A 24,311-nucleotide genomic window follows, 5' to 3' on the forward strand; every position below is an offset into this window, starting at 1 on the left:
TGGCTCCAGGGCGCAGGCGCTCGGAGGAGGCGCGGGCGGCCCCAGGGCGCAGGCGCACGGAGGAGGCGCGGGCGGCCCCAGGGCACAGGCGCACGGAGGAGGCGCGGGTGGCCCCAGGGCACAGGCAAATGGAGGAGGCGCGGGCGGCCCCGGGGCACAGGCAAATGGAGGAGGCACGGGTGGCGCCAGCGAGGTGCAGGTGCATGGACGAGGCCGCTGGGTCAAGTCACTGAGGAGGCAGCTGAAGCGGGTGGCGGCGGGCAGAGCTCGCGTGGAGTTTCCCCAGCGCGGACCCCGCTGCGCCGACAGGGAAGAGTAGGCGTCGGCGGCGTCCGTGGCGGCCTTGGCGGTGCTGCAGAGACGAAGATGGCAGGCGCAGAGATGAGCGCGTCGTGGCGGCCCCTCCGGCTGCTGAGGCGGCAGCGCTCGGAGGGGAGCACACGGCGGCGCTGCGGCAGCGGGCGGACACCCTGGACGCTCCCCTGCGCGGACCCCGCGGCGCTCGGGCACCGGGAGGAGGCGGCGCACCGTGAGGTGAGCGAGAGGGCCCGGAGCCCGGCCGGGCGCTGCTGCTGCGCACGCACCCCCGGTCGGTCGTGCCCGCGGGGCCGGCGGCGCGCCGGGCTCGGTCACAGGCAGCCTTGGCCTCGCGGGTGGCGGTCGCCGTGCGGCGGCGCTGGCGGCTGTGGGCCCGGGACGCGGGAGGGTCGCGACCCCGCCCCTCCCCCGGCCGTCCCGCCCCGAGGCCCAGACTCCGATTGAAGGCGGTGGCGCTCAGAGCGGGGCGGCCTCGCGTCTGGGCTCGTGGACCTGCCCTGGCCACGTGGAGGGGACGTGTCCCTGTCCGCGACGGGGGCCGCCGTGGGTGGCACCTGCCCAGGAGCGCCTCTGTGGGCTGGCGCGCTGTGGCCGGGGGAGTTTCCCACGCCGCGGTTACAGTTACCCCAAGCGGGAAACTGTCCACTCGGCCCGGACTCACCTGAAATTCATTTAGACGCAGAACTTGGGTGGGAGAGCGGGAGGGCGGGAGGGGATCGCATGGTTAAGGCAGCACTGGGCACTAGACAGAGAGATTTAATGACAGTTTTGCTGAGGGCTCAGGGGTAGTACTAATTTTTTGAAGCAATATTCTCCGGTAACCCGAATCTCCTCTCTCCTTTTTATTTTTCAACACCAACTTTACTTTTTTGGGAAACTTATTTTTCCCTTAACTCTTTTCCTCCTTCACTTTCCACAAAGAGTCTGCTAACCAACACCTGTGACTTTATTTTCTTTAATTGTTAGTGCCCATGACAACATTGTGAATGCTGGCCTTCCTTGACCTTTTTGGATTTGTGGTGGTGTGTTAAATTGACCTTGTTTAAATGATCTGCTTGAATTAGAGTCCCCGTTTTCCAGGTGGCTGTGCCCTTACTGCTAGTCCTGAAATCTTCTTGCCTACTTGCGTCTGGGAATTTAACTTTGAGAGGAAGAGAGTGAATATGAATACGTGAAAAATAAGGTGATGTGTAATATGGCACTTTGTATTTTTCACAGTACACTATAACTTGCCACTGCAAAGCAGTTTTATAGGCTGTGCGAACTCACTTGGCCATTGACCAAAAGGTTTTGAAGGTGGTGCTGGTGGTTTTTTTTTTTTTTTTTTTTTTTTTTTTAGTTGCTGTCAAGGCAGTCATTTAAGAAGGCTGAAGAAAAATTGGAAAAGTTTGAGCTAGAAGAGAAGGAAAGAGGGTATAGTTTGAAGTGGAGACAAGGTCGACAGAAGGTAGTCATCTGTGTTAGTCAGCAGCTTTCTTATTCCTTAAGTCCAAAACTTAGGAAAGCAATTTCTGATGTATATTACATGTGCATTTTTTAAACTTTTTTGTATTGGCCGAAACGATTGAGTTTTTATTTGATCCCATAAAATTTTTTTGTTTGAAATTTTATGTGTTTCAAAAACAGTAAAGAAAATTCTTTCTCATTAAAGGTGCAGATTACCTGATGTGAAATCATATTACAACTTTTAGCCTTCAGTTACTAGAAGGATAAGGTTTTTTTCATACTCTGTATGCTAGGTTTGTATTGTATGATGCTGTTCTCCATAACCCAAAGTTCAGTTAAATAGCTGATGCAGTTTTAAATGTAAAATAGTAGCAGGGGAGGAATCATTAGACATAGTCATTTTCTTTCACAATTATTTGCTACAAACATGTGGCGATGTAACAATACAGAAATTAGTGTCTCCTTATATCCAAAAAGGGTTTTACTGGTGATTCTCTGGTGGTGGTATATAGTTTTATGAGGCAAATTTTGATTATGAGGAGACAGATGTATTAGGACCAAACAAATGAAGAAATGACTTGCTAAAATGAAATAAAATATTTTATTTGCACTCAGCTTTCTGGAGACAAAAATTTTTCTTTTATAGGATTGTGTATAGTAAGTAAACATCACAGCATCCTAAAGCAGTGGCTGATGAAGCTAACTGCCATGTTTTAGAGCAGTAGTTCCCCTCATTTACTTTAATGTAAAATTACTGAAAATGAAAACTAATATTTGTTTGGGACTAAAGAATTGTCTTTTGGTTTCTAGTTTTATGGAAACTACAGAAACTGAAAGATTTAGAGATTTGTAGCTGCAGAAGAAAAATAGTGTTGAATGCTAATAATGTTGTGGGCACTGTGCTTTGTATGTGTTGTCTCATTTAATCCTCACACCAAACTTGTCAGGTAGATATCAGCATTTTATAAATGAGGAAACTTAAGCCTTAAAGATGAATGTAAACCCATTGTGAGTCAGGACTTGACGTAGGTCTGTCTGACTCTGGTTTGTATTCTTACTGACACTGTGCTCTACTTCTGCCTCTTTCCTCTTAACGCTCTTTCATGGTATTGTGACATGGAATGGGCCTTTGATGTTGATTTAGTAATATAGGGAGACCCAATTGCTGCCCCAAATTTATAAGTGGCTGATCATGTTGACATAGTAGAGCTAATTGGCAGAATCTTTCTTAGTATTTGTGATTCTCTTTTGGTTACGGGTCAAAAACTTCCTTAGAGTCTACATAAGAATACCCTTCTTGTTGGTGAACAATCCAGTTTTAAAGCATTTCACTAATTTGAAAAAGACAGTCACTTATACATCTGTAGCCAAAAAGCAGTGTGTAAGTGAAGTCAGTGGCAGGTGCCTGTAGTCCTAGCTACTGTAGAGGCTGAGGTGGGGGGATCGAATCCAGCCAGGGGAACATGCTGAAACCCCGTCTCAATCAACAATCAATGGCAGTGTGTAGCAGAACTGCAGTATATCCACACAGGTCCTTTAGATTTTTTTTTATCAGATTTTATCTTTTCAGATTATCGGTGGCTTTAATGTAAGATTCTGGTATCGTTCAAGGCTTCTTTTTTATTTTTTTTTAATTTATTATTTTTTTTCCAGCTTATTATGAGGGTACAAAAGTTCAGGTTAACATATATTGCCCATGCCCCCCCATTCCCCAGAGTCTGAGCTTCAAGCGTGTCCATTCCCCAGACGGTGCACATCACACTCGTCATGTAGGTATACACCCATCCCCTCCCCCCACCCCCCACCTCTGTCAGATACCCAATTGGTGTTATTCCAAATGTGCACTTAGGTGATGATCAGGGAAACCGATTTGCTGGTGAGTACATGTGGTGCTTATTTTTCCATTCTTGGGATACTTCACTTAATAGAATGGGTTCCAACTCTCTCCAGGAGAACAAAAGAGATTCTGTATCACCATTATTTCTGATAGCTGAGTAATACTCCATGGTGTACATATACCACATTTTACTAATCCATTCATGAATTGATGGGCATTTGGGTTCTTTCCACATCTTGGTAGTTGTGAATTGTGCTGCTATAAACATTCGGGTGCAGGTGTCTTTTTTATAGAATGACTTTTGTTCTTTTGGGTAGATGCCCAATAATGGGATTGCTGGATCGAATGGTAGGTCTACTTGAATCTGTTTAAGGTTATCTCCATATTGCTTTCCACTAGGGTTGCACTAGTTTGCTGTCCCACCAGCAGGGTATGAGCTGTGTCTCTGCATCCACATCCACGCCAACATGTGTTGTTTTGGGACTTTTTGATAAAGGCCATTCTCACTGGAATTAAGTGATATCTCATTGTGGTTTTGATTTGCATTTCCCTGATGATTAGAGATGTTGAGCATTTTTTCATATGTTTGTTAGCCATTCTTATATCTTCTTTTGAAAAATTTCTATTCATGTCGTTTGCCCATTTTTTGATAGGGTTGTTTGATTTTTTCTTACTGATTTTCCTGAGTTCTAAATATATTCTTGTTATCAGTCCTTTATCTGATGTGTAGTATGTGAAAATTTTTTCCCTTTCTGTAGGTTGTCTGTTTATTCTTGTGACTGTTTCTCTGGCTGTGCAGAAGCTTTTTAATTTAATCAGGTCCCATTTATTTTTGTTGCTGTGATTGCCTTAGGGTCTTCCTCATAAATTCTTTGCCTAGGCCAATGTCTGTAAGAGTCTTTCCTACATTCTCTTCTAAAATTCTAATCGTTTCACACCTAAGAGTTAAGTCTGTTATTATGCACCGTGATTTGATTTTTGTGAGAGGTGAAAGCTGTGGGTCCGGTTTCAGTCTTCTACATGTGGCTGTCCAATTTTCCCAGCAGCATTTATTGAATAAGGATTCTTGTCCCCAGAGTATGTGTTTGTCTTCTTTGTCAAAGATTAGATGGGTGTATGAGGATGGTTTTATATTTGGATTTTCTGTTCTGTTCCACTGGTCTGTGTCCCTACACTTGTGCCAATACCAAGCAGTTTTAAGAACCACAGCCTTGTAGTATAGTTTGAAGTCTGCCAAATTAATACCTCCCATATTGTTTTTATTGCTTAAAATTGCTTTTGCTAAACGGGGTCTTCTCTGGTTCCATACAAAGCATAAAATTATTTTTTCTATATCTGTGAAAAATGATGTTGGTAATTTAATAGGGATTGCATTCAATCTGTAGATCACTTTGGGTAGTATAGACATTTTAACAATGTTGATTCTTCCGATCCACGAGCATGGTATGGTTTTCCACCTATTTACATGCTCTGCAATTTCCTTCCTCAGTGTTTCATAGTTCTCCCTGTAGAGGTCCTTTACCTCTTTAGTTAAATATATTCCTAGGTATTTTGTTTTCTTTGTTGTTATTTTGAAGGGTATTGAGTCCTTAATTTGGTTCTCTGATTAACTGTTATTGGCATATGTGAATGCCTCTGATTTGTGTGTATTGATTTTGTAACGTGAGACTTTACTGAATTCATTGATCAATTCCAGGAGTCTGTTGGTTGAATCCTTGGGGTTTACCAGATCTAACATCATATCATCAGCAAAGAGTGAGAGTTTGAGCTCTTCTTTCCCTATTTGGACTTCCTTGATTCTGCTCTGTTGCCTGATAGCTCTCGCAAGGACTTCCAATACTATGTTGAAAAGTAATGGGGAGAGTGAGCAGCCTGGTCTCGTTCCAGTTCTGAGTGGGAATGCTTTCAGTTTTTCCCCATTCAGTATGATGTTGGCTGTGGGTTTGTCATATATGGCTTGTATCATTTTTAGGTAGGTCCCATCTATGCCTATTTTGTTAAGCATTCTTATCACAAAAGGGTGTTGAATTTTGTTAAACGCTTTTTCTGTATCTATTGAGAGGATCATATGGTCTTTATTTTTGCTTCCATTTATGTGGTGAATTACATTTATAGATTTGCATATGTTAAACCATCCCTGCATCTCTGGGATGAAGCCCACTTGGTCGTGATGGATTATTTTTTTGATAGGCACTTGGATTCGATTTGGTAGGATTTTATTGAGAATTTTTGCATCTATATTCATAAAAGATATTGGTCTGTAGTTTTCTTTTTTTTTTGCATCGTTTCTTGGTTTTGGTATCAATGTTATGTTGGCTTGGTAAAATGTGTTGGGGAGAATTCCATCCTTCTCGATATTGGAGAATAGTTTATGTGGGATGGGCACCAGTTCTTCTTTATAGGTGTGGTAAAATTCGGGTGTGAACCCATCTGGACCAGGGCTTTTCTTTTTGGGAAGGTTTTTTATTGCTGTTTCAATTTTTTTTCTTTTTTTTTTCTTTTTCATTTCAGCTCTTCATGGGGCTACAAAAGCTCAGGTTATATACATTGTCCGTGTCCTGCCCATCCCCCTGAGTCAGAGCCTCAGGCGTGTCCATTCTCCAGACAGTGCTCCTGGCATTCACCATGTAGTCATACCTCCATCCCCTCTCCCCCCACCTCCCCGAGTCAGCACCTTCAAGCATGACCATTCCCCATTCCCCAGACGGTGCGCAACGCACTCATCATGTAGGCATACATCTCCGCCCCCCACTCCCAGTCTCAGTCTGATATCCAATTGGTATCCTTCCCCAATGTGCATTTAGGTGATGATCAGGGAAACCAGTTTTCTGGTGAGTACATGTGATGCTTGTTTTTCCATTCTTTGGATATTTCACTTAATACAATGGGTTCCCACTCTCTCCAGGAGAACCAAAGAGATATTGTATCACCGTTATTTCTTATAGCTGAGTAGTACTCCATGGTATACATATACCACAGTTTACTAATCCATTCGTGGATTGATGGGCACTTGGGTTGTTTCCACATCTTTGCGATTGTGAATTGTGCTGCTGTAAACATTTGGGTACAGGTGTCTTTGTTATAGAATGACTTTTGTTCTTCTGGGTATGTGCCCAATAATGGGATTGCTGGATCAAATGGTAGGTCTACTTGAATCTGTTTAAGGTATCTCCATAATGCTTTCCACAGGGGTTGCACTAGTTTGCATTCCCACCAGCAGTGTATGAGTGTTCATGTCCGTCCGCATCCACGCCAACATGTGTTGTTTTGAGATTTTTTGATAAAGGCCATTCTCACCGGAGTTAGGTGGTATCTCATTGTGGTTTTGATTTGCATTTCCCTGATGATTAGGGATGTTGAGCATTTTTTCATATGTTTGTTAGCCATTCTTATATCTTCTTTTGAAAAATTTCTATTCATGTCATTTGCCCAGTTTTTGATAGGATTGTTTGATTTTTTCTTGCTGATTTTCCTGAGTTCTAAATAGATTCTTGTTATCAGTCTTTTATCTGATGTGTAGTATGCGAAAATTTTTTCCCATTCTGTAGGCTGTCTGTTTATTTTCGTGACTGTTTCTTTGGCTGTGCAGAAGCTTTTTAATTTAATCAGGTCCCATTCATTTATTTTTGTTGTTGCTGTGATTGCCTTAGGGGTTTTCTTCATAAATTCTTTGCCTAGACCAATGTCTGTAAGAGTCTTTCCTATATTTTCTTCTAGAATTCTAATCGTTTCCCATTTAAGGTTTAAATCTGTTATCCACCATGAGTTGATTTTTGTGAGAGGTGAAATCTGTGGGTCCTGTTTCAGTCTTCTACATGTGGCTATCCAGTTTTCCCAGCACCATTTATTGAATAGGGATTCTTGTCCCCAGAGTATGTTTTTGTCTATTTTGTCAAAGATTAGATGGCTATATGAGGATGGTTTTATATTTGGGTTTTCTGTTCTGTTCCACTGGTCTGTGTCCCTGCCCTTGTGCCAATACCAGGCAGTTTTAAGAACCACTGCTTTGTAGTATAGTTTGAAGTCTGGCAAACCAATACCTCCCATTTTGTTTTTATTGCTTAAAATTGGTTTTGCTATACGGGGTCTTCTCTGATTCCATACAAAGTGTATAATTATTTTTTCTAAATCTGTGAAAAGTGATGTTGGTAATTTAATAGGAATTTCATTGAATCTATAGATCTCTTTGGGTAGTGTAGACATTTTAACAATGTTGATTCTTCCAATCCACGAGCATGGTATGGATTTCCCGATTTCAGTGCTTGCTATTGGTCTATTCAGGAATTCTATTTTTTCCTGGTTGAGCCTGGGAAGGCTATGTGTTTCTAAAAACTTGCCCATTTCCTCCACATTTTCCAGTTTGCGTTCATAAAGATTTTTGTAGAATTCATAGATGATATCATGTATTTCTGTGGCATCAGTTGTGATTTCTCCTTTCATATTCCTGATGGAGGTTATTAGAGATTTTTCTTTTCTGCTCTTGGTTAGTCTAGCCAGAGGTGTGTCTATTTTGTTTATCTTTTCAAAGAACCAACTTTTTGTTTTATTAATTTCCCTTATGGTTTTTTTTGTTGGCCTTTTCGTTTAGTTCTTATTTGATCTTCATAATTTCTCGCCTTCTGCTGGGTTTGAGATCAGTCTGTTCTTTCTCCAGCTCTTTGATTCTATTCATTAGGTTGTCTATTTGTAAGTTTTATGTCTTTTTGAGATAAGCATTTATGGAAATGAATTTTCCTCTCAGAACTGCTTTAGCTGTGTGTCCCACAGATTTTGATAAGTTGTGTCTCCTTTTTCGTTTAATTCAAAGAATCTTTTGATTTCTGTCTTGATTTCTTCATTTATAAAATAATCATTCAGGAGAAGGTTGTTTAACTTGCATGACTTTGGGTAGGAATGAGAATGTCTGTCAGAGTTAATTTCTATCTTTATTCTGCTGAGATCTGAGAAGATGCATGCTATAATTTCTATTTTTTTAAATTTTTTAAGACATGCTTTATGTCCTAGGATATGGTCAATCTTAGAGAATGTCCCATGAGCTGATGAGAAGAATGTATATTCAGTGGATTTTGGGTAGAATGTCCTGTAGATGTCAGTCAGGCCCATTTGTTCTAGCATTCTATTTAAGTCCATTATTTCTTTGTTTATTTTCTGTTTGGAGGATCTGTCCTGTACTGTCAGTGGGGTGTTAAAGCCTCCAGCTATTACAGTATCGTTATCTATCATTTGGTTCAGATCAAGTAGGGTTTGCTTTATGACCTTTATAGTTTCTTAATATATGTAGTCATTATTTGTTACTATTATGTAATTCAGGATATATAAAATGTCTATGATAGTTATTTAGAGTAAATGTAAATATTTTATAAGTACTTGCATGAGTTTTCTGACTAGGGTACTTCTAACTATTACTCTTCCTATTTTAAGTCTCTTAACTGTAAACTTTGCTACTATGGTGGTCTTCAGAAACCAACTTGCTAAAGTTCATATTCTATATTTCATTAATATATCACACTTCTGGGAGACCTTATAATTGAAAAAATGTCTCGCAGTAGCTGGAGGAAGTAAGTGGTACGGCTTCTATGTCTAGTAAATTCTACAAACAAGACTTTTGCATCATAGCCCTCGCGGCTTTAGAGTTGGCAATGTAGTATGCGGGAAGTTTGCTGTAGCCCTCAGGGTGTTTCTTCTGACCCTTACATGTTTGCACTGATCCTTACAGCCCAACTAGCTAGTTACTTTTTCAGGTATTTTTATTAACAAAATTACTTTTATTGCAAGGTTTGATAGACTTGGCCCCCTCCCTGCAGTGATGAGTAAATATTGAGTAAAGTCAGCATTTTGGGGAGATCGCTGAGCTTTACTCTAGACTCATGCTGCCCTATAGAAATAAAATATGAGCCACCAACTTAATTTAAAATTTTCTAGTAATCATATTAAATAAAAAATAATTTTAATAACATTTTATTTAACCCAGTAGATCAAAAGTATTATTTTAACATGTGGCCAATATAAAAATTTTTAATGAGGTATTTTACATTTTCGTTTTTGTACTGAGTCTTCGCAATCTGACGACATGAAACCTGTGTTATGCTCACAGGGCATCCCAATTGGTACTAGCCATGTTCAGGTTCTCTGCTGTACTAGACGGCATGGATCGCACCTGTGTATGCTTCGCTCTTTTTTTTCCTCTTTCTGTTCTATCAGTTTGTGGCCATTAGCTTTGCCTGTCGTTTCATGGACTTTATTGCCTTTGCTCTTCTGCTGATTCCAGTTTACCTTGTACTTGACTGTAGCTGATTCTTTATTGCTCTTTATTAATTTGGTTTAAGCTATTTCCTCTTCTAAACCTAATTACTATTTGTCAGGAAAGGGCTGGTGACCTGGTAGGAGCACTCAAGGAGGCTGTTGTCTGAGACACGGACTTCTGTAAGGTGCTTCCATTTCTTCTCTTCAAGCAGAGATTATTGAAATGGCAAAGGATTACTCCATTTTGCATATTGGGAACAGTGAATTTATTTTGAATTTTAGAAATAAGGATTTCAGAGAGAGAGAAAGAATGACTATTGTGCTTAGTATGTTTGGAAATAAAATACCTGTTGCAGTTGATAGCTTTTTGTAAACAAAATGTTCTTAGAAAAACCGACTGAATTGCAGAAGACAAAATTATCTCCATTTCTTTGCTAAGGTAAGGTACTTCCTATTTTTTGCAAGGTCAACCATTTAATCATATCTTGTTAGTGTGTATAAACACACACGTGCGTTTAATAAATAGAATTTCAAAGTAATTTCACTTAATATGATTTCAACTTATCACAGAAAAATCTGGACAGTTGACAAATATCTCAGTTCAGTTACTTAAAGTTATAAAACTTTAAAATAGAACTTTTCAGTATGTTGATGTGCATTGATATATTTCATTAGAAACTGAGAAGATGAAGATTTTTATCATTTACCTGAAGAAGCCTGTTATTATTAGCAAAAAAGCAGTGATGAAAAGAGAAATCCATTTTGATTTGCAATTCAACATATCACAACCTTCCATGCAAGCTTTAGGAGAAGACAAACAGATGGCAGGTTTTATTCTTTTTGATTACCTGAAAATGTTTTAATATGTTTCACATCTCTTCAATTTCCTTGTTGGGTTTAAATGGGAATATTTGATCAAGCAGAAGACCTAGTCTTTTGAGTGGCATGTAAAAAGAGTGGAGGGTTCTGGATTCCAGTCCCAGTTCTTCCCTTTCATGTGTTATTGCCTTAACAATGTAGGGCACAAAGCCTCTTTGTGCCTTGTCACGCTTTATTTCATTTATTGTGAACAGCTGAAAGGTTTTCTGGGATAACATCACTTTCTCACCCTATTCTTCCTGGTGTTCTGAGGGTACTTAGTGTGGGCCTGTTGGAGCTACCTTCTCTCTCAGCTCCTCCGGAACCTAGAGGAAGCCATTGAGAATAGGGTTTCTTGGGGAGTTTTGCCAACGTTCTACCTACGGGTCTCACCTTGTAGAAATGGCCTGCCCATCTCTAGATTGCTGCAGTTGCCCACTCTCTGACTATAATATTTCTTATTTATTCATAAGAATAAGAAACCTTTCTGTATCATAGCTGGCAGGCAGGGCAATGAAATTTGTGACAAGAAGACAAAAAATACTATTGTAATGGCCACTAGGGAGTTAAGACTTCAGAGGACCTCTTCTTCCTGAGGGAGGAAGTCTTGGGCCAGCGTTCTTTTGGTCTGTGTTTTATGTGAAGGCGTTTACGTGTCATAAAGTGCTCTGCAAATATAGTTTCCCAAAACTCACCTTATTTTAATGAAATATCTTTTAAGGAAAAGACCATTTCATGGGTGAGGATGAGAACTAAAGGAGAATCAATCACTTGAAAACCTCCTCCACCACTTTACATATGAATTTCCCTGACATGATAGGTTTGCCTTCAGAAAACATCAAAATCTTATGTCTTTCCATGTTTCACAAAATGAATAAAATGTTTTGGCGGGAGGAGACTTGAGGTTTGCATGTGGTGAAGCTGCAGTTCCTGGAATGTGAGGCCCCTGTTAGGCAGAGGTTGGGCAGTGGTTGGCCAGAGCTGGTCCTGGTGGAAGGCGGTGTGGAGAGAAGCCAAAAACAGTAAAATGATCCTTCAAGAGACGACAAACTGAAGACTAACTTCTGATTTATCAATGTGCTATGTTCTAAGCTTTACGTTTTCGTTAAAAAAATGTTTCTTTTTAAAGATTACTGCTTTTAAAAGTCATGTGACTTTTGGCTTTCATTTCAGATGGTCCCTGGCCAGGTGAAAACTTCCTCAGAACTTTTTAGTAAGTCTGAGAAAGAAGACACTGAGATTCCTAATAGCCATGGAAGAGAGACAGGTACATTGGGAAATAACAAAATTCTGACTGTGAATTCCCTTCCTAAGCAGTGCTGAAACCTCACTTGGGACAGGGCACTGGAAACGTGTGTTCATCTAAGTGTTCATGTAAGAGGAATAAGTGTCTGATTGTGCCTCTGGAGAAGGAAGAGCGGCTGGTAGCCTTGAATCAGTTTCCATGCTTGATAAAGTCTCTCTTGTGGGTCAGCTGGAAGGGACAAAGGGAAACCTGGATGGGGAGGCAGGAGGTGGGGAAAGGGAGGGTCTTGCTGGCCCACAAAGCGGCTCTGCACTAGAGTTCACCCCAAGGATGTTTTCCCAAGTGCTTTCAGATTTCTGATTTGAGGTTTGAGGCAGGCCCTCATTACCAGCTCTTTCCAAGGGACGGCAAGGTGCCAGACGTTAGCGTTCCATGAATAGTGATGGTAAGTGTGTCAGTGTGGGCATGGTTATTATTATTTTAAATGTTCTGTTCTTAATGTGTATAGAGCCGCTAGAAGAATCTACTGACCTGGAGGAGATCATGAGTGCAGGAGATGACTGTTGCCTGATAACTCTCCCCTTGAATGACCAGTCTGCACCGCCTGTGAGTACAAGGAGCTGGGCTCAGAGTTCCGATCAGTGTCCACTAGGATGCTGACAGGTGGAAGCACCTCTCCTGGTTTGTGGACCATTTTCTGCTGGCCACCCATCTGTCAATTTTTTGACCATCTCCTCTTGGGGATTGTTTTTGCCTGCTGTGTTTGTTTATTCTCTCCTTTCATGCAACTCACTTTCCCAGGGAATGAATGCGTGACTCATTTGGGATCTGGAGACTGAGATGTAGGGAAAGGAGCCTAATATTTGCAGTCAGACCCGGTTTACACTTACTGTAGGAACTTGGGCACATTACTTAACATCGAGGAGCTTGAGGCTTCTCATCCAGCTAGTTCACAGTCATTTGGTGCCAATAAATTCAGTTGTCAGTGTCTAAGGGGCATGATATCTTAGTGTTCAATGGGTAGTCCATTCTTATGAGGTGTAAAGTAGTTCCAAGACTTCCAAAGAGAAGCTTCAAAGGTGCCATAATATAAGTTTTTATTTTTCTGTAGCAAAGAAATACAGCTGAGAGTCCATCTGAAAAACTGAAACTGGATGATACACAACAAGGTCAGATACATTACCTACCATAAATAAGATTTGAGTGGTATGTTTAAATGTTTACTTGAAATGCTTAACATTCTTTGTTTTTAATTTTTGTCACTAGAAATTACTTCAAAACATGAGCATTCTTCCGATTTACAAGAACCATCAGTTAAAATTCAGTCTCCTAAATTAAGTGGCAAATCTAGGTAAGTGGTTTTCAAAACTAATAAACTATGTAGATGATTGTTAACGTGAGTACCACAAGTTGACCATCTAGGTTTTCCCCTTTCCTATGTCTGGCTACCTGCCCCCCCCCCCCCCGCCCCACCCCCAACACACACACAAGGAGAGAGCATTGCGTGAAGTCTTCTGTAGAATAATTTGACAGTTGGCAAACTCTCCTAGCCTACTGGCCTCTGCCATTATACCTCTAGGGGTCTCTTTGGCAACTTTTTTTCCTGCAGCAAAACACTGAATTTGAAATTGAAGGACCCAAGGTCAATAACCAAAAATTAATTTTCTTTCTATATGTTAATCAGAAATTGAAATGAAAAGCAGTAGCATTTAAAATAGTATTAAGATATGACATACTTAGGGATTAATTGGACAAATGATTTGTAAGACCTCCCCAACGCCCCCTACACTGAAAACTAAAGAAATTAAGGAAGACCTAAATATGTGGAGACAGATATGTGCTCATGAGATGGAAGACTCAATGTTAAGATGCCAGTTCTTCCCAAATTGACCTAAGGATTCAGTACAGTCCCTGATTCAAATCCCAGTAGGTTTTTTTTTTTCTTTAAAGATATTGGCAAGCTTTTTTGAAATGTCATGTGGAAATTTAAAGGACCTACAATAGCCCAGATAAATTTCAACAGAAAACACAAAGTGGAAGGGCTTAAATGCTACTTTTAAGATGTACTATAAAGCTACATTAATCAAGAGAGTGTGGTATTTGCATAAAGATCAATAAACAAAACAGACTAGGAAATCCAGAAATAGGACCTACATATATACGGACAGCTAGTCTATGACAAAAATGCAAAGACAATTCTGTGAAGAAAGGATATGTTTTTCAATAAATGGTGCTAGAACAATTAAATATCCATATATAAGAAAAAATAAATGACCTTTGATCTTTACTTTCCACCTTGTAAGAAATTAACTAAAAATGGATTATAGACCTAAATGTAAAACCTATTTGCAAGAAAACATAAGAAAAAATATCTTTATGACCTTGGTGTAGGCAAAGATTTCTGAAATATAACACCCAAAACACAGTAAAAAAATAAATTGATAAATCTTAGACTTCATTAAAATAAAAAAAACCTTACGCTGCTTGAAAACCAGTGTTTAGGGGAAGAACAGAACAAACCACACCCTTGCAGAAAAAATTTATAAAACATATATTTGATAAAGCTGTGGGCTCCTGTTAGGAACCCAGCTGCAGAGCTCCGTCTCCCGCCGCCTCCCATCAATGGAAAAATTGTCTTCCATGAAACCACTCCCTGGTGCCAAAAAGGCTGGGGACCACTGAGTCATGCTTTAAATTTAGACATGACACTAACAACAAAGAAGCAGTGAAGGGTGAGCAGTGGCAAACGAGCAAGCTTCATCTGTATTTACGCCTGCTCCCCATTGCATCATCACCTGAGCTCTGCTTCCGCACTCCCCAACCCTGTCCTTGGAAAAATTGTCTTCCATGAAACTGGTCCCTGGTGCCAAAAAGGTTGGGGATTGCTGTGATAAAGGGTTCATTTCTGAATTATGTTACAGACTCACAAAATTCAATAATAAAAATACAACCCAATAAAAATACTGGCAGAAGATTCAAGCAGCTTCTTTACCAAGGATGATACACAGACGGCAGATAAGCACATGAAAAGTTGCCCAGCATCATTAGTTATCAGGGAAATGTAAATTAAAACTAGAATGGTTATACTACAGATCTATTAGAAAGGCTAAAATTAGGAAGACAGACTGTACCAAGTCAGTACAAATGGTGGAAATGTGAAACATCTGGAACTCTTACATACTGCTGGTAGTTTCTTAAAATGTTAAACGTGGGCTGGGCGTGATGGCTCACGCCTGTAATCCTAGCACTCTGGGAGGCTGAGGCGGGCAGATTGTTTGAGCTCAGGAGTTCGAGACCAGCCTGAGCAAGAGCGAGACTCGTCTCTACTAAAAATAGAAATTATATGGACAGCTAAAAATACATGTAGAAAAAATTAGCTGGGCATAGTGGCACATGCCTGTAGTCCCAGGTACTTGGGAGGCTGAGGCAGGTGGATCGCTTGAGCCCAGGAGTTTGAGGTTGCTGTGAGCTAGGCTGATGCCACGGCACTCTAACGTGGGCAACAGAGTGAGACTCTGCCTCAAAAAAAAAAAAAATGTTAAACGTGTACCCATCCTAACCCAGTATTCCAATTCTAGGTATTTACACAGGAGAAGTGACAACATTAGTCCACACAAAGGGATGTACGTGAATGTTTATACCCACTTTCTTTGTGATAGCTCCAAACTGGAAATAACCCAAATGTCCATCAGTAGACGAATGGATAAGCAAATTTCAGTATATACACACAATGGAATACTACACAGAAATGAAAAGGAATAAACTGTTGAAATACGTAACATGAATGAATCTCGAAATAACTATTTCCAGTAAAAGAAGCCAGACAGAAAGAGTACATACTGTATGATTCCATTTGCATAAAATTCTACAGTATGGATAGAATATGGAAGCCTAGAAAATTCCTGAAACTATAGAGACAGATCAGTGGCTGCCTGGAAATGGTGTATTAGCTTTTTTCTTTTGTCCATTTTTATCGTGGTAAGAGCACTTAATATGACATCTATCCTCTTAACCCCTTTTTAAGTGCATGATACAGTATTGTTAACTATAGGCAAATGTTGTACAGCAGATCTCTAGAACTTACTCATCTTGTTTGTATAACTGACACCTTACACTTGTAGAACAACTCCTCATTTCCCCTTCTCCCCAGCCTCTGGCAACTGCCAATCTACTGTTTCTGTCAGTTTGACTGTTTTAGATACCTGTATAAGTGGGATCATGAAGTATTTGTCCATTTGTGAGTGGCTTGTCTCACTTAACATGATGTCCTCCAGGTTCATCTGTGTTGTCACACATTGTTGGATTTCTTTCTTTCTTATGGCTGAATAGTATCCATTGTTTTCTTATGCCACGTTTATTTATCCATTCATCTGTTGGTGGACACTTAGGTTGATTCTATATCCCAGCTGTTGTGAATAACGCTGCAATGAACATGGGAGTGCAGATGTCTCTTCCACATACTGATTTCATTTCCTTTGGATGTATACTCAGGAGTGGGATTGCTGGATCATACTGTAGCTCTATTTTTAATTTTTTTTGAGGACCCATCAAACTGTTTTCCATAGCAGCTACACTATTTTACATTCCACCAACAGTGTACAGGGTTCCAATTGTTTCACATCCTCAGCAGCACTTGTTGTCTTTTGTGTGTTTTATACTAGCAGACCATATATCTGATAAGAAATTAACATTAAAATATATGAGTAACTCCTATAAATCAATAGTAAAAAAAATCAGAGCAATTAAAACGGGGCAAAAGACTTGAATAGACATTTCTCCAAAGAAGATGTACAAATGGCCGACAGGTCTATGGAAGATGCTGAGCCTCACGCATCACAGCAAGAGCTTTTGTTTACAGCACCTCAGGGGATTCTAAGGTAGATCTAGGCTTTGGAAACACAGCTCTTCAGCACTGGCCCAGTGGGCTGGTTATTTGCTGATCCCACTTTGCCGCTTTTTTCTTTGTATGCCTGACAGGCAATGGGCTCAACAAAGGTTTTTTTTATTTTTTATTTTTTTTTTAGATAAACAGATGTTGTCTGCCATAGAATATATGGAAATAGGTTGCACAATAAGAAGTTGCATGCAGAGTGGGGTACTTCCCATGCAGTGAGTTCATGATCAGACAGAGGGCACAGGAAGGAAAGACAAGTTAGGCATGTGAAGTGAGGGACAGAGGAGGGTGCTGGTTTTACCAGTTCCATTAATTTCATGTATTGTGTTTTAGGGCAGATTCTGCTTCCAGGGATGACAGAAAGCAAGAAACAAGTGTGTCGGTAATATAGTAAATTTAAAGCAATACTTCCCGAATTTTGGTTGTTTGCATACCTTCTTCAAAATATGCCAATGCTCTACTCTTTACTTTCTATATTTTTCTTAATTAAATTTATCTTAGACTTATTTGAAAAGGAATCATTTCACTTTCAAATGGAAAATCAGAATTATTTGTAACAAATAGTCGGTAAGCCCCAAAATAAATACAGTTGAAAATAACAAGGTTAGCCTCTTGAACTATACTTTCACTTGATTTACATTTTTAATTCATTGCATACAATGGGCCTTATTAACTATAAACTATGAAAAGGTAAATCTGCCGTACCCAGGATCATCTAGTTAGGTGGACAGAGAAATGTGCCCAGTCAATAAACTCATCAGGAGAGAACATTTCATGTTAAGTCTCATTTGATGGCATATAGGTAAGGGAATATTGAAAGATAGACTCCTTCAGTCAATCCTTTGCTACTGTAGTAAGTGCTCATTTAGCTTTGTAAAGAGCCCCTGATCTTAGATGAGAGATGGTTACGCCCTCTTACTGTGACCAAGGTGGCAGCATGGGTGAGAATGGGCACTGCCCATGGACCCCACACTGAAACTCACAGCCGGAGACATCTACCAAAAATGCAGACTTGGTCATGCCTCTGCACTTCTTAAAACTCTTTAAAAGAAGAAGAAGAAAAAAAACAACCTTTATTAGGCTTTGAGTCCAAATCTTGTTCTTGATTTATTTTTAAAAAAAGATTAGTGAGTAGAAGTGTTAAAGACCTAGCACCCAAGCCTTATCCTCAATAGAGCAGGCTTTTAAAAGAATTGAGATGTTTCCCTCTGAGTCAGTGTTGTTCAGTGACATGGTTTTGTGCCTATGTGTGTCATATGACACCTGTCCAGTGTGCCCTCACTGGTGGCCTCTCACCTTGGGAAGCACAGTGCTCTATGCCTGTAGTCAGTGTATTTTTTTTTTAAATCTCTATAATGAATATTCAATGAACAGTTTTTCTAAAATTGAGATCATGAGCTTCAAACAAATGAGTTAAGACTTATTCTGGCTTCCTCCTAACAATGGTTCTCACTTGCTGCTACTCAGGCCTCAGATTGGCATCACCTGGGGAGCTGGAGCAACTACTATGATCTGGGTCCCTTCGCCAGAGAATCTGACTTTATTGACAAGGACAATGGCCAGGCATGGGGGTTTGTTTTTAAAGCCCCCTACTGGTGATTCTAATGTGCTGTGCAGCCAAACTTGAGAACCACTGCTCTCTAGATACTTTTGTTTCTGTAAATAACTTTCAACACCTTTTGATATAAAACCAGAGAAACTGGGAAAGCCTTGCTGCATGGCTTTAATACATCCAATGCAGGATGTATTAAATGCATTGATACTTTTACTTTACAATACACTGGGTTGGAGAACACTGGAACAAATGTGCAGGTTCCTCCAACCATTTCTTTAACTTAAAGAAAGTGTAAGATGCAAATAGGACTGGCTCACAAAGGTCCTTTTAGAAATTACCTTCTCAATCTACCTAAGTGTCTATGGATAGACAAATGGGTAAAGCAGATGTGGCGTATATATGTGCAGTGGAGTACTATTTAGTCTTAACAAGGGAGGGAATCTTGTCATTCGCAACAATATGGATGAACCTGGAGGACATCATGCTAAGGAGGCAGGCACAGAAAGACAAATACTCCATGATCTCACCTCTGTGTGAAATCTAAGGACGTCAAACTCAGAAAAGCAGAGAGCAGGACAGTGGTTACCAGGGGGTGGGTGAGAGTGGGGGTGGCGAATTGGGGAGAGGTTAAAGGACACAAAAAGTTAGATAGGAATAAGTTTAAAAGACCTATTGTGTATTGTGACTGTGGTTAATAACAATGTATTGTATACTTGAAAATTGATAAGAGAGATTTTAGGTGAACTTACCAAAACAACATTAACATCTGTTAATTAGCTTGATTTAGCCATTGCACAATGCATATGTATTTCAAAATGTCATGTTGTGCACCACAAATAAATACAATTTTTATCAATTAAGAAAAATGACCTTTTCTATAAAACGTTGAATGGCTAAATATTTTAAAGGAAAAGTAATTTCGTCTTCAAAACATGAATTCATTTGAAAACTAGATAATTAACCATCACCCACCTTAAATCTCATGGGTCATGCTGTCATAAACAATGTCACCCTAGTGAGTGTTGGGAGTTGATTCTGTGTTTCGTCATTCCAGGCAGGAGGTGTGTCTCTGGGTGATGCGTTTCCTGTCTGAGAAGGTAATGTTAGATACTGTCACAACTTAGTGTGTTTGGATCCACAAGAATCCTCCCTTGCCTGAGATGAGAATGAATTGTTAGCAGTCCCTGGAGAGGCAGGGCAGTTTGGAGACAGGGCCCAAGAGATAGAGCTCAAATAGAGTGTGCTTTTTTGTTAAAATCCAAACAAACTCCCTATTAAAATTGAACATAAACATTTATTTGTCTCAGCATTATAAAAACTAATAGAAAAACAGAAAAAGATTTTTAAAATACTCATATAAATATCAAGATATAGTTGAATAATCCACTGGAAAGATTAAACTTGCCCTAAATCTCTAACCTTTTATAGTCCAGGCTTAATCTCAAAATGCTTTAAGGTTTAAACAGAAATGACCCCCCTGTTTGGTTTTAGTTCTTCTAAAGTGTACAGAGAAGCATGTCTTTGCAAAAAATATTTTGATACTTTCTTTTGTCATTTGATTTAGTATTTTGAAGTTGTAATGTTGGCACAATATTAAAGTGCCTCAGCTTTTGAACAGTTCTCTAACCTCTCTTCAGTTGCAAACATTTGGTTTAAGAGGATTTTGTCATCCTTTACAATAGCAACTTGGTTGAGAATTTAGTAGTGGAATAATCCTTTTCTTCTTTTTCTTCGCCTCCTTACTTCTTTGTCTTTTTATTATGTGAGAGCCCAGTTTTCTAGAAGGAGTTACTTCTGTGTCTAGCTTTGTGGTAATATGTTCAGTTGTCCATAAGTGGCACTAACATCCCTTTAAAAGTTCTCATTTCTCATCTGTGTTTGTAAAAGTTTAATTACAGGAAACATCTCTTCTCTGAGAGTAGTCAAGATTCAAGTACCAGTACCAGTGAACTATCTTGGACCAGTAACCAAAAGAAGAAATCCCTAAAATCATACTCTAGTAGAAAAAAGATAAGAACCAGGAGTAGTATAAGAAGTAAGTTTGGCATATGTCTTTTGAGTCACTTTTCAAATAAATCAGTAGGTATTTATTTTTTAGTATGTGGTAGGAAAAGGTACCAAAGAAATATATGATCATGAGGTCTCTTTCCCTGCTATAATTACATTGGAAAGGCGAAATGAAACATGAAACAGAAGAATATGGGATTAACCAGCAATTAAATATGAGCTATGGATAAATGGAGTAGGAGTTCAGATGAAAGGAATCTGGCATGAGCTGGAATCATCACGAAAATCTGCAAGGAAGAGACGGGTGGGACCTTAGCTGATGCTTGGGAAAAAGCGTAGGATCTGAAGAGGAGACAGGGAAGCGTTATTAGTTAGGAAAAACTACAAGGACAAAACAAGGATATGAGACTGACATTCGGGGCAGGTCTGGGGCAGAGAATTCATTCTGGGTGGTGAGGAACAAGGTTGAATGATTAGAAAGGGAACTTTAGACATTTGAACATAAGTGGGAGTTGCTTTTTAGTATTTGCATGTTGGAAGGGGGAAAATGAATTTATGTCTTGTAAGTCAACGTATCCAGGATGTATTTGTTTTCTTTCATTTCAGTCTTGCCACTTTTCCCTCTCAGTAGTGGCAGTGACCATGACCACAAGAAAGACCAAGTAAGTAAATTTTATCTTGGCTGTCACATGCCCTGTGGGTTAGACTGCATTTATTTCTCAAATAATTTTCAGGAATACGAGAATAACAAACCATTGGTTTACTGGTATGTGAATCACTGCCAATAGAAACTGCAAGGACTTCTGAACATTTCATATGAATCTTGGGTAAAGATTTCGGCTGTTTTTTCATTGTTCCCAAACGTTGCCAAAGGATGTTTACTATGAATGATGCTAAAAATCTGGGCCAATTTCCTGCAAATATATGCTCTTTTGAATTTACATTTTAAAGTAAACTCATTAAGTTCTTCCCTTAGTTTTGTTTGTTGACATGTCACTTCCAAAGCTTTTAATGATTTAATCATTTATTTCCTTTGTCAGTGGTTGGGATGCCTTTAAGCTTATATAAATATTGAATAAAGCCTCAAAGCTTTCTTAATTTTTCTTCACTTATCCTTTTTGTTACATCAGAGTAGTTAAGAATTTGGTTTTCAGTGTCTGCACTCATTCAAAACCAAATTTTGCCTCTTACTAGCTGAATTACCTCTCTCAGCAGTTGGTTTTTGTTTCTCATCAAATGAGATATATAAGGACTACAGAGTATAGTGCCACATACCTAGGGATTTTATAAAGGGCAGCTGCTGTGATTCTGAGGGTGTCAACAGCACCCTGCCTGCCCCTGCAGAAATACCGTGCAGCTGGCGCTCCAGCCATAGCTCTGTCTGCTTTCTTGAGTCAGCCTGGGGCATGTTGCCCTATGTGAATCTAAAGGGCTCTCATGTCCTGTAAGGACAGAGGTAGGCTAAACCTGTGAGCCAGAGTAATCTCTTAACTATTCATTGACCAGTTCAGCCTGAAACAATGAGTTATCAGTTAGAAATGGGCCAAAAGAACAGTTTCTAATAAATACAGCATTTGTCTTAAATAAGCACCAAAGAAACATCACAGCTTCAGAAATCCATAAACGTAGACCGTGCAACTGTCAAGAAGTCTATGCTGATTTTCAATGAGGACATTGCTGGTCTTGTGCAAATATTAGTATTCTAAATACAGTTTTCTCTGTATATGAGAATAATTTAGAGCAGGGATTGGTAAACTTTTTCTGTAAAAGGCCAGATAGTAAAATATTTTAGGCTTTGAGAGCCGTACAGTCTCAGTGGCAACTACTCGGTTCTGCCTTTGTAGCCAGAGGACAGCTATAGACAACATGGAAAGAAATGGATGTGTTGTGTTCCAATAAAACTTTATTTACAAGAACAGGCAGCAGCTGTAGTTTGCTGGCCCCTGATTTAGAGCAGTGGTTCCCAAACATTCATGGTCATCAGAATGACCAGAATGGCTTGCTAAAACACAGATTCCTTAGTCCTATCCCTAGTGTTTTTGATTGAGCAGGTTATAGTTGGGGTTTGCGAATTTGCATTTCTGCCACATTCCCGGGTATTGCTGATGCTCCGGTCTGGGCCACAGTTTGAGAACCACTAATTTAAAGTTATCAATTGAAATATGACCTAATGTTCTTCTGATTCAGGGATCTGTGGTCTTCACATTTATCTTTAAATGGAGTAAATCCAATTTTTAAGTTTCTTAAAAGGATATTGGAAATGTCTTGGGTTGGACAGAGTAGCTCGTGCCTGTAATCCCAGCACTTTGAAAGGCGGAGGTGTGAGGATCACTTGAGCCCAGGAGTTTGAGGCTAGCCTGGGTAACATAGCAAGACCTTGTCTCTACAAAAATAAATAAAAGAAAATGTCTTGGAATTTTTGTTTTAAATGATTATGAATACTAATACTTTAAAAAGGTTCTGTATTTTAGGCTAAACTTCTAAGACCATTACGGAAAGACGTGTCCAGGCAAAATGACACCATGCCTCCGCAAATTTCTGAAACAAAATTCCCAAGTAGTTCTACCTTTTTAACTCTTGAAGATTCTGCGAAAAAAACAGGTACGTGATTTTCTGTTGATTTACACAGAAAAAATTGTATTTTGGGAAAAGTAGTTTGAGATAAACAAAACATTTTTCTTTTAGTATCTATTGAAGAAAGTGTGAAGGTAAGATTGTTCTTCCCTTTTAATGTCTTTATTAGCAAATGATGGAAGATGTTGTGTTTTAATTTTGCTTTGACATTGGAGATCAGCTTATGTACAAGAATTGCTGGTGTTCTTCCTCTTTTAAAGAAGCAAGACGACTCAAATGATGACCTGTAGCAGGGGTTGGTAAACTTTTGTCTGTGAAGGACCGGATGGTAAGTAGTTTTTGTTTTTTGATCCATATAGTTTCTATTGTAGCTCTTCAACTCTCCAGTTATTGCACAAAACTGACCTCAGACAAGATGTAAACCAACAACTGTGGCTGTGTTTCCATAAAATTTTATTTATAAAATCACGTAGCAGACTATATTTGGCTTGGGGGCCAGAGTTTGCCAACTCTTGACTTAGAAGCTTTATCTTAACTCTCATTGTATTTTATTTTAACTGTCTGTATCTTTTAAGTTTATTAAGAGTAGTGATATCGTATTGTTCCCCTTTGTTATTCTGCAGCTTAGCACATTGCCAGGCATACAATGACACTTAGTAAACACTTCACTGACAACTTTTAGTGGAGCTGCCACTGGAAGAAAAGAAGTAGAGAAAAGAAAAAAAAAGGAGAGAGAAAAATATAGCATTAAAGAGGAAAAGGAAGGAAGACAGCAAGATGGGGAAAAAAGGAACAAAGGGACTACAAAATAGTCAATAAACAGTTAACAAAATGGCAGTAGTAAGTCCTTATCAATAATCACTGTAAACATAGGTGGATTAAATTCTCCTATCAAAAGACACAGAGTGGCTGAATGGATAGAAGAAACAAGATCCAACAGTATGTTGTTTATAAGAGACTCCCTTTAGCCTTAAAGACAAACATAAACTGGAAGTGAAGGAATGGAAAAAGATATTCCCTGCAAATGATAACCAACAGATAGCACAGTTGTTGGCTATGCCTATATCAGACAAAGTAGACTTTCAGTCAAAATCTGTCACAAGAGACAAGGTTACTGTATGATGATAAAAGGGCTTACTTCATCAAGAGGGTGGAGCAATTGTAAATATATATGCACTCAACATTACAGCACCTAAATATATAATGCAAATATTAACAGAACTGAAAAGAGAAATAGACAGCTATAGAAACCTAGTAAAGTTCTTTAACATGCCATTTTCAAAAAGGGATAGATCATGCAGACAGAAAATCAATAAGGAAACAGTGGACTTGA

At 39.5% G+C, this 24,311-nt stretch overlaps 1 protein-coding gene across 1 annotated transcript; it reads left to right on the top strand.

Annotated features, from left to right (window-relative positions):
* The first annotated feature begins 366 nt into the window (after positions 1 to 366).
* On the top strand, positions 367 to 23,306 carry LOC123627643 (synaptonemal complex protein 2-like). The gene is made up of 11 exons (XM_045537319.1): positions 367 to 534; positions 11,876 to 11,969; positions 12,457 to 12,554; positions 13,060 to 13,117; positions 13,215 to 13,299; positions 17,176 to 17,224; positions 20,285 to 20,432; positions 21,011 to 21,066; positions 22,876 to 23,005; positions 23,090 to 23,112; positions 23,239 to 23,306. The coding sequence occupies exons 1-11, from the start codon at positions 367 to 369 to the stop codon at positions 23,266 to 23,268; spliced, it is 939 nt and encodes a 312-aa protein (XP_045393275.1). The 3' UTR covers positions 23,269 to 23,306.
* Positions 23,307 to 24,311: the final 1,005 nt, after the last annotated feature.

This window comes from Lemur catta, chromosome 26, assembly GCF_020740605.2.
Source record: "Lemur catta isolate mLemCat1 chromosome 26, mLemCat1.pri, whole genome shotgun sequence".
In the NCBI taxonomy this organism is placed as follows: domain Eukaryota; kingdom Metazoa; phylum Chordata; class Mammalia; order Primates; family Lemuridae; genus Lemur; species Lemur catta.

What these genes read in the sequence shown, in the direction of transcription:
- LOC123627643 (XM_045537319.1), top strand. Translation starts at nt 367, where the DNA reads ATGGCAGGCGCAGAGATGAGCGCGTCGTGGCGGCCCCTCCGGCTGCTG. An exon ending in TAGCCATGGAAGAGAGACAG is followed by an intron (nt 11,970 to 12,456) that starts GTACATTGGGAA and finishes TAATGTGTATAG; the next exon opens with AGCCGCTAGAAGAATCTACT. An exon ending in AGCAAGAAACAAGTGTGTCG is followed by an intron (nt 17,225 to 20,284) that starts GTAATATAGTAA and finishes TGTTTGTAAAAG; the next exon opens with TTTAATTACAGGAAACATCT.